Source organism: Borostomias antarcticus (assembly GCF_949987555.1).
Source record: "Borostomias antarcticus genome assembly, chromosome: 13".
Taxonomy (NCBI): Eukaryota; Metazoa; Chordata; class Actinopteri; order Stomiiformes; family Stomiidae; genus Borostomias; species Borostomias antarcticus.
In genome coordinates, this window is record NC_140246.1 from 19,900,146 (window position 1) to 19,911,162 (window position 11,017).

Consider the following 11,017-nt stretch of genomic DNA (forward strand, 5'->3'; position numbering starts at 1 on the left):
GCTGAGAGACCTGGCATGGTTGTGGCCAGAGAACACTGTGATGCATCAGCAGTCGAGTTTCAGCTGCTGCGCAAGCCTGATGTCCTGCCCCCCAGAGAAGGTCTTCTTGTGCAAGCCCCACCCGGACTGGACATGGCCAGGCAGACGTATGTCTTTGACAAGATCAGAGAGTTCTGATGAGGGAAGAGACGTCACATGTCCCCCGCCAAACTCCACAGCAGCTCAGGACAAGACTGTCCGCTTGTAGATTCACTGCAGATCATCAAGACGGACAGCACTGCAGGAGAAAGGCCACAGCCTTTTCCTATTTGTATACTGAAGCATTTCTTGTTCTCTTGCACAGACTTGCCCACACTTGCACAGACTGCATTGTCAGACTATTGAATACTGAGCCAAGTACTGTTGTTATTACCTTGAGTATTGAGCTGGGGACTGTTATTACTTTGTTGTACACTTGATCACAATGAACACTATGCACCTTGTCTATACAACACTGTTCTTTAACACTTAGACTGTTGCCTTTTTTTGTACACTTTACTAGTTATGCTTGTACTTTATATCATGTATGTGACAATAAAGAATGTTACATTTAAACTTCATCTTATATTGTGTTGTGAATGCAGTTAAGAACCAGATTAATACTGACTCAAAGTGTGTGGGGTCATCAGTGAGAGAGCACCCCACTTGGCAGTCACTCTCAGTTAATACCCCAACTTGACAGCCACTCTGACAGAAAACGACAGATCGTCCAGTGGGGGAGTGGCTGGGGGTGATGTTACCAGGCTATTGTTCACGCCCATTACCTGGCAGTCAGAGGTGTGAAAATGTTGGAGAACTTTGGAGGAGGATTTCTCAGCTAAGTTGATTTGGCAGTACTAGCATTCAAATAAGCATATCTTCTTCATGTATGTTCAGATTTCAATGTATGAGACCTCATTTGAAAGCTTACAATCTGCACTTTCATAATCTGTAAAAAACTGAAAAATGACCTTTGCCTAGTTGAGGACCAAATTACCAGCGGCTGTCACATATCATCTGATCTGAGGCCATGTGTTTTTGACACTCAGGTGAAGAGAGGGGCAGAGCTGTCCACTGATCATCATCTGGTGGTGAGCTTGTTTCGATGGCGAGGGAAGACTCTGGACAGACCTGGAAAACCCAAGTGTGCAGTGAGGGTGAACTGGAAAGTCTGGAGGAAGAGCCTGTCCACAGAGATTTCAACTGCCACCTCCGGCGGAGCTTCTCAGGCATCCCTGTGGAGGTTGGGGACATCGAGTGGTCTGTGTTCAAAGCCTCCATTGCTGAAGCTGCAGCTGGGAGCTGCGGCCTGAGGGCCATAGGTACCTCAAGGGGCGGTAACCCTCAGACACCGTGGTGGACACCGGTGGTCAGGGAAGCCGTCCGACTGAAGAAGGAGGCCTTTCGGGACATGTTAGCCCGGAAGACACAGAAGCAGTTGCAGGGTATCGACGGGCCCAGAGGGCTGCAGCTTTGGCCGTGACCAAGGCTAAGCAGCGGGTGTGGGACGAGTTAGGAGAAACCATGGAGAAGGACTTCCGGTCGGAACCAAGGTGTTTCTGGAAGACCATCAGACACCCAGACACCTCAGGAAGGGAAAGCGGGGGACCATCCAAGCTGTGTACAGCAAGGATTGGACACTGCTGACTTCAACTGAGGAGGTCGTTGAGCATTGGAAGGAGCACTTTGAGGAACACCTGAACCCGATTAACCCACCCTCTACGATCGAGAGGGTGGGTTAATCGGGTTCAGAAGTTCCTCAAAGTGCTCCTTCCAATGCTCAACGACCTCCTCAGTTGAAGTCAGCAGTGTCCAATCCTTGCTGTACACAGCTTGGAAGATGAAGGGGGGTCATTATCAATTTCCCTGGAGGAGGTCACTGAGGTAGTCAAACAACTCCACAGTGGCAAAGCCCTAGGGACTGATGAGATCCGTCCAAAAATGTCTTGGTTGACACGCCTCTTTAACATTGCGTGGAAGTCCAGGTCAGTGCCAAAGGAGTGGCAGTCTGGGGTGGTGGTCCTAATATTCAAAAAAGGGGACCAGAGCAGACCCGTTTCCAGAATGAAATGCCAGGGGGGGCATTCAATATGTTAGGGGGGGCACACACAAATTGTTTGGGTGCTTTTATGCCCGCTTTAAGTCGTTTTTCAGCCAGATTTAGAGGGATATCTCATTTCTCATTGTTATTCTAAGTTCTCACTGACACCTACCTCTGTGTTTTTGTAAGTCTATACAAAATAAGTCTATATCTATCTATCTATCTATCTATCTATCTATCTATCTATCTATCTATCTATCTATCTATCTATCTATCTATCTGTCTATCTGTCTGTCTGTCTGTCTGTCTGTCTGTCTGTCTGTCTGTCTACCTTACCATTACCATATCTTTGGAATGTCTCCTCACTGCCCTGAATTCATCAAAACTGTCAAAATAAGTTGATTGCTGTTATATGGAGAATATGCAAAAACATTTTTGTAAAACCTTTTGAAATAAAAATAACACTAAACGTATCAAGTCCATAATAAGTGATTCAAAGTACTGTACATGCAAAAGGGCATCCCTGTTGTGCAAACAAATAAACAAGATTTCCCCAAAAGAAAATTGCAGCTTATGAAACTAGCATCTTCAGCCTTATTTGACAAGTCACTTAACCAGACAACTCTCCTCTCCAGATAGGTGGGGTGACCAGAGAACCTAAACCCTGGGTGGATAATTGTCTTGGTAAAATTAAAACATGTTAAAAAAGATTGTAATTACTAAAATGTTTTTATCAAGACAACTAAGCCCTGGCGTCTGGTGGGTCATAGAACCGGGTAAGTCAGGACCAGCGAAGCACGTGCGCAGCGTGCACAATTTTGGGAGGGATGCGCTTTCAAAGCATGCCCTGATGGGAGGTTTCACAGCACCAGAAGGGCGCTGAGCAGTGGCATTTTTATATGTAAAAAACATACAGAAACAACCAAGCTTTTAGGGACACACTAAATAAACTACAGAGCCATTATATGACAACAATGGCCAAGCACCACGAAGAGGAATGACAGAACAATAAAATACACCCCCTTAGGGCACAGCACTCAATAGCCTACTCCCTCACTAATCAGTGTTTAGGCTACTACTAGCCTACTAGGCCTTAGCCCACCGCTCCAGGAAGCAAAGTTAACGCTCTTGAGTGCCGAGAGTAAATCTAGGCAAAGCAAAACGCACAGTCATAACAACTGGTAATGAATCACAAAAGACCTACCTTATATCATAACCCTTGTTTAATCCACTTCATTTTGTAATCAACTTTCAACAAATAGCCTACTCAAGATCTCCGTTTTCAATGTTCATTGATGCTGCCAGTAGCTATATAGCTAAAGTGGGTAACGTGATTGACCAATAGTTGATGTGAATGATGGGACAGTCATGCCAAGTTGTTGCATCATTTTACCTGGCCTACAATGTTAAGTGAATAACGAGCTAGTAAGACCGGTCAACGGACCGTAACGTGGACTGTATTTTCATGAGGACTGTAGGGGGCAACGGAGCACTACCAAAACACTAAACAAGAATGAAAATTAAGCGATATGGCAGAATACAAGACGCATTTAAGTCAAAAAACAGTCTGAAAGTCGATTTTCGTGCCTTCTTTCACTGAAAGAAAGTGCACAAATCAAGTTTTATTTGGATTTGTATGGGTAAGCCAAGGAGCAATCGCTACTACTTCTGAATCTTCTGACATCCACTAATAATTCATCCCATGTATGCAAGTTTTTGCACTAGTATGTCGTTAACATTACCAAAAATGGCCGCGCGGCACGGAATGAATGATCTGCCCTACTCTGCCTGGGATTGGCTAATATGGTGCCTTCCTTGGTTGAGATTGGTCAGGTTTTAGTGGTCAGTTTGATTGGTTAAAGTATATCAGGGTAAGCCAATCAGATGCAGAATAGCCCGGGGTCATTCCGTCATCACAGAGATTTATGACACGTTCCAGATAGGATTTTGGGCCCGTAAGTTACGACTTCAAGTCACGACTCACAACTTAATAGCGTTCCAGGCAAACTGTCTGAATGCGTGGCATTCTGGATAAATGTAAACGAGCCGATATGGTAAAAGCTTGAGATTTGGCACATTGTCAGAGCTGGCAAGCTAAACATTGTATGCCTAAATTCGCTATGCTAAGAAATCGTACGTTACATTGTATTTATTGACATCTTCTACTTTTCGCCGTTTGCATGGTCACATTCAGGTTTACCTTAATGTTAGCTAGCTAGCACTAGCTATCTCTTGTCAACATATTTGGGCATCATTACATACACATAGCAGATTGTAGTACATAATCGTTTGATTACAACCTACAAATGTACTTTACGTTGCCCTAAAGTTATCTTTGTCGCCATACCCATGGGGGCTGCCATCTTGCTTAGAGGGCTGTGTTACGTCAGAGAGCGCAACTGGGAGTACATCGATCTGGTACGAGTTCACGGGTGGGAAGTTACGGGTTTGACTGCCATTCCAGTGCATTTTCACGTGTAGAAGGTCGGAAAAAACGAGTTACGGGTTGCCTGGAACGCGCCATTAGTACGTATTTCGTGTTTCGTTCAGGGCGGGTCCAGCTGATTCAGTGGGCAAGCCTGGCCCCCAAATGCCCGCCCTTGGAGGCGGGACTGGACCAGAGGGTGTCTGCCAATTACAGAGGCATCACATTACTCAGCCTCCCAGGGAAAGTGTACTCTAAGGTGCTGGAAAGGCGGGTCCGGACGATAGTCGAGCCTCCGATTGAAGAGGAACAATGCGGATTCTGTCCTGGTCGTGGAACCACCGACCAGCTCTTCACTCTCGCAAGGATCTTGGAGGGGGCTTGGGAGTTTGCCCAACCTGTCTACATGTGTTTTGTGGATTTGGAGAAGGCTTATGACCGGGTCCCTCGGGAGGTCTTGTGGAGGGTTATGCGGGAGTATGGGGTGAGGGGGTCCCTACTTAGGGCCATCCAATCCCTGTACACCCAGAGCGAGAGCTGTGTCCATGTCCTCGTCGTCATGTCGTTTTCCTTTCCGGTGTGAGTTGGTCTCTGCCAGAGCTGTGATCTGTCACCAATCCTGTTTGTTCGGTGAGCTGGGGATTGCGTCGCTGCTGTTTGCAGATGTGGACCTGATGGCATCATCAGCCTGTGACCTCCAGCACTCTCTGGATAGGTTTGCAACTGAGTGTGAAGCGGCTGGGATGAGAATCAGCACCTCTAAATCTGAGGCCATGGTTCTCAGCAGGAAACCGGTGGTCTGTCCGCTCCGAGTAGGAAACAAGTCCTTACCCCAAGTGAAGGAGTTCAAGTATCTGGGGGTTCACGAGTGAGGGAACCATGGAGAGGGAGTTTGGCTGGAGAATCAGAGCAGCTGGTGCGGTTCTGCAGTCGCTCTACCGCACTGTTGTGATGAAAAGAGAGCTGAGCCAAAAGGCAAAGCTCTTGATCTACCGGTCTATCTTCGCCCCCACCCTCACCTATGGTCATGAAGGATGGGTCATGACCAAAAGAACGAGATCACGGATACAAGCAGCCGAAATGAGTTTGCTTCGGAGGGTGGCTGGGGTCTCCCTGAGAGATCGTGAGAAGTTCAGTCATCCGGGAGAGACTCAGAGTAGAGCCGCTGCTCCTTTGCGTCGAAAGGAGCCAGTTGAGGTGGTTCGGGCATCTAGTAAGGATGCCTCCTGGGCGCCTCCCTAGGGAGGTGTTCCAGGCATGTCCGGCTGGGAGGAGGCCACGGGGCAGACCCAGGACCAGGTGGCAGGAATACATCTCCACACTGGCCTGTGAGCGGATAAAGATTCCCCAGGCAGAGCTGGGTGATGCTGCTAGGGAAAGGGATGTCTGGGGCCCCCTGCTGGAACTGCTGCCTCCGCGACCAGACCCCGGATAAGTGGACGATGATGGATGGATGGATGGATGGATAGTTCATGTAACATCTGTTCAGCCAATGGAAGTGTCTTGTCCCACCAGCAAACTGCTTTCATACTACTCAAGATGGGCAGACCTGAAGCAGGCAGTGGCACGGATGTTAAAGCTCAAGGACACACTTAAACAAAGGTGTGATAAAAAGAGAAGGATAAACATTACTCAGTCTGACAAAAATGCCACACCAGATTTCAAACCCAAAGCCCTAAAGAAAAGAAAACCGGTTTTCTGTTATCATTTGCCTATTGGAATGAACTGTTATATGTTTTGCAACGCAGAGAGATGTGCGTTGATCCAACCAGGCTCCGAGACATTCTCCCGGTTTTGAAAAAGAACTAAGGTGGTCGCTACAATGTCATTGGTGAGATCATTGTATGTCCCACTGTTGTACTACTTTTCAAACATCAGCCATCAAAGAGGTTTTGACTGAAATGTTCAATGTAAAATATGCAATGACATGCAGTCAGCTGTACTACAGTATGTTCAAGCCACAACTCGTCAAACATACTTAAAAAAGTGGTGTGGCTTGAACATACTGTTTTCCAGCCAACTCTGAGTTTTAAATGATAATCCCTGGCTTTGGCTCCGCTCTGCGCATCACATGCATGATGATGAAAGCATTCTGGGTGATCTCACATCTCTAACTCTTGAGAAGTAAATCATAAAAACTGCTGCAAATATTCACACGGAAATTATATGTGTTATTTGGTGTCTTTCAGAGCATGACAATGCCAGAAGGTTCAGAACCAAAGTTTTTTATTTTTATTCGAACACTTCTAACATTGCATTTTAACACTTCTTCGTGGTCAGTCAACATTTACAGTTTTTTCAGAACATGTTTTATTCAAATTCATGGACAAAATGTATTTTAAAGTTTATAGTCCAATAAAAAAAGAAGACATGCATCCCCACATCATTCTTTCATTTGAACTACAGTCATTTGAAATAAAATAAATTACTTAAATGGGAGAGAACTACATTTGTGGAACAGCATACTGTAGGTTTATAATAGCCACGACTAGTTACAGTATATCCCCCCAAAACTATATAATTTCATTTTCATTCATCTTCGAGATAAGATCAGTATAAAATGTTTTTGTCCAAGCAATCCTTCTGGTCATAGGAATAGAGTCAGGACAAAGAGTCATCAGTCAATTCACAACATGCCTTAAATATATTGATATAATATAATATCATCTTATTCTCTTGGTAAATCATTGTACTGTTTCAGATATTTACAATTTCCAGCAGGCTGTCATTCACGCAGGGGAATATAAGTGGTATTTTTTGCCAAGGGATGAGGAACTCAAATTTAGTGTAAGGCAAATGCTTCCACAACATGGCCATTTATCCCTGTTTTTATGACAGATTTAGAATGGAACTGACCACCGATCTAGGCAACTGCTCTGTGTGATGGTCCACAGATCAAATGTCCTTGATAAGATGAGTATGTTCATAGCCGTATGTGGTGGAAGGGAAATTGTAGTTCTTAGATGATGATGGACCTAAGCTGGCGGAAGCAAATCAGGATGTCTCTGGGAATCGGTGGCTTGATCTCATTGTCATCCAGACGAAGATAACGCAGCTGAGGAATATTCTCGTTGACGGGGTCATCTAAAACTTCACTGGTCACAGGGCAAATATCAGAGGCATTCACACCTGTAATTGGAAAGAAAACATCTTAGTGACAGTCTTTTGAAATAACTGTCATTATCAGTTTTCCTAAAACAGTGTAATATGCTTGTTATATACTCTAAAAATATAATAAAGTTTATTTCATTTATTGTACAATTGCAAGACTGCAACCGTGCCACCAATTCGCAGAGACAGCCTCTACTTCCTAACCTATCCAAGCTGGCTTTGTGTGGTGCAAACTTTGACTCTACTCTGTAGCTACAAGTAGGCCTACCTATTCAAACACCTCTGACAGTCTTTACCTATTCTGTTCAACTGAACCGTATCGTACAAACATCTCTGATAGACATACTCTTGATTCTGTTGTGATCCAGGTGCAGGTGCTCCAGTCTGGGGGAAATGAGAGGCACCTCAGTAAGCTGGTTGTGTGACAGTTGCAGGTCCAGGATACTGGAGATGTTGAACACGTCCCTGGGCAGCCCACTGTTTCCCAGCTTGTTGCGGTTGAGCCTGAGGAAGGCCACCTTGGGCAGACCCTTGAAGTACCCGGCCGGGATCTTCTCGATGCTGTTGCCGTCCAGGAACAGCTGTGTGGTGGTGGGCGGCAGGCCGCTGGGCATGCTGCTCAGGTGGTTCTTGGCCAGGTTGATCTGGACCAGGCCAGTCAGGCCCTTCAGGCTGACCTCGGTCAGCGCGTCGTCCTGGAGCTTATTTCCCTGGAGGTCCAGCAGGCTGAGCTGAGCCATGCCGGAGAAGGCCCCGGCGGGGATCTTGGAGATGCGGTTGTGGGCCAGCCGGAGCTGCTCCAGACTGGAGGGCAGGCCTCTGGGCACCGAGCTCAGCAGGTTGTCGTCCATGTAGAGGTGGTCCAGGCGGCCCACGGACGCCAGCGCGCCACCCTCAATGCCCTTGTTGGTGATCTTGTTGCGGCTGAGGTTGATCCAGCGGAGTTGCGTGGCGTTGCGCAGGGCGTCCGCCGACAGCGCTTCGATGAGGTTGTTCTGGAGGTACAGGTACCAGGTGTGTGGGGGGATGTTGGGGAGGCGCTTCAGGCCTCTGTTGTCGCAGTAGACTGCGTTAGGGAAGCTGGGCGGGCACCGGCACTCGGGCGGACAGCCCTGGAGCTGGGCGAGCATGTCCTCATAGGGCATGTCCTGTGCTAGGACTGGGCCAGCCACCAGGACAGCAGTGAGCAGGGTTAGGAGGATATCCATCTTACCATTCAACCTGGGACAGAAAAACACAAAACCACAGTGTTGGAAACAGATAGTATTGGGACACACTTGGTAGATGAACCCTTAATCTTGGAAGCTGGCCTTGTCTGGTTTCGAGTAGACAATTACTTTCTTGCAAACTCTCTCTCACACCTACCCACACACAGGGAAGATAACGGCTAAGCATGTGGTCTAGGAAGCCAACTACTCCTACACACAGTGCACATGACCTCAGTTTGCTCCAGATACATCAAGCACTCTAAAGGATCTTCAGGATCAAGTCCTCTAAACATGGGCAGGATTGAGGGCTTGTAGGCATTAGGACTACATCAAGGGTGGTGGCCTATCCTGCCTTTAGGTACCTCAGTACCTCTTCAGGCACCCAAGTACCTGTGTCTGTTTCTAATATGGATGCCTTGACTACTAGCCTAGGCTGAGCAAACATGTCAAGTCAAGAAAACTTTATTATCCCCTAGGGGCTAATCGTATCACAGCCAGCAGTAACCACATAAACATCAGACAAACAATAAATACAATATGAACCACAACCACATCACATTGAGTTATTAAACTAACCCTATTTAACACCAATGGACCACACTAATCTAGTTAATTCAGAAACTAACAGCAAAATCCTGTGCGAGTACGACTATACAGACTAAGCCATTCAGTCATTGTATCCTCAAATCCATGGCTGTTCTCAGGCTAGCCAACACAAGCCCAATTTAGCCTGAATATGAGTTGACCATAAGGTAATGAATCAATACACCCTGGTGGTCTGAGAGTAGGTGTCCTCTTAAACCCTCTTAAAGACAGGACACAGGGCCAGGTCAACTCTAATCGCATTAGTCCTGACTGGATGCCAATCTGTGTCATTCAGACAAACAAAGACTGCCGGCGGCATTGTTGTCCATGACGTTCTGGTGATGTAGGATAGCAATTACACCGATGTAGCAATGAACGAGTACACACACACACACATACACACGCACACAGATACGGGCACAGACTGAGGCACAGACGCTGGGACAGACACAAACACACGCTCATATGGACGTACACAATCAATCTCAAGCTTTGAATGTCCTTGGTTCCTGAAATATTGACTTTGGGACTGAGACAGACAGATACTGTTGGGGTGTGGCAGAAAGCCAGAGGCACGGGGGAGAGACCCTTATATAAGGGAAGACACATCTGGAGGGAGAGGCGAGGAAGGGGAGAGTTGGGGAAGTCCAGATGGACGAGGCACAGAAGGCCGACTGTCAGACAGGAACGTGCAGAGATAAAGAGAGAGAGGCACGTACTGTAAGAGCAGAAAACAAAACCAGGCAGCGCGGCCACTCCTAGCCGGTCCATCCTCCTACGCTTGATCACTCCCAGCTGTCATCTGCTGGTGGTTTAAATTCTTGGTGGGAGCACCAGGCCTTTGTCTGGAGTCAATTTTCCACAGGCCTGGCTTTTCCATGGCCAGGGCCAACATCAAAGGCTGATCTGCACACATGGCACCTCGCATCTCACTGTACTGGGGGCAAAGGTCGACAAACCCTGCTTTACCAGGGGTGGTACCAGGTGTGGTCCACAAGATCCACTCAGCCACGCTTTACAGTCTTTAGAGTTCAAAACACTGGGGTCACCATTGTACACAGAAGCCTGCTGTACACCTGACTGAAGAAACAATAAAAGGTTAGCCTGGCGTCGCCACCAGGACCCATGGGTAGAAGTGGTAGCTACAGTAGTACAGTTCTACAGTCCTTGTTACAATACTGCAAAACTGCAATTATTGCAAGGTCATCTACGTGCTTACCTACACAATGTGGATACTCCCATAAGGATGAATCCAGTCCCTGAAGAAGTCCTTGCTTTTCAATGCTAGTTGTTGATTATGAATCCATAGTCCATTATAAATCCATAGTACCTTACAAAGCCATACACTTGACTTGGAGCAACTGCATGGCAACATGCCAGCTAGGTCCTGTGCTAAACCACAAGCTCACATGACTTACAGGTTTTACCCCACATACCTCTGACTGCAAGGGATTTTCTTTGGCCTCTCTGTGTGTCCCGTCAGGAAGGAAGGTGACAAAAGCAGTCCCCAAACCTGAACCACGTTACTCCCCTCTGCCTGCATTTGAACCATTGGTCAGTTCATTCAGCAAGAACCCTTTATTCATGGCCCCTTCTGAGCCAATCAGAGAATCTCCAGAGCAGATGTCA

At 46.9% G+C, this 11,017-nt stretch overlaps 1 protein-coding gene across 1 annotated transcript in view; it reads right to left on the reverse strand.

Annotated features, from left to right (window-relative positions):
* Positions 1–7,443: 7,443 nt before the first annotated feature.
* Positions 7,444–11,017, reverse strand: part of kera (keratocan) — a gene marked incomplete at both ends in the record, with an annotated part of 8,780 nt that continues 5,206 nt past the window's right edge. The window contains 2 exons of the mRNA XM_084448040.1: positions 7,444–7,613; positions 7,942–8,816. Coding sequence (XP_084304166.1) covers positions 7,444–7,613; positions 7,942–8,816 — 1,045 coding nt within the window. The remainder of the gene's footprint in view (positions 7,614–7,941; positions 8,817–11,017) is intronic.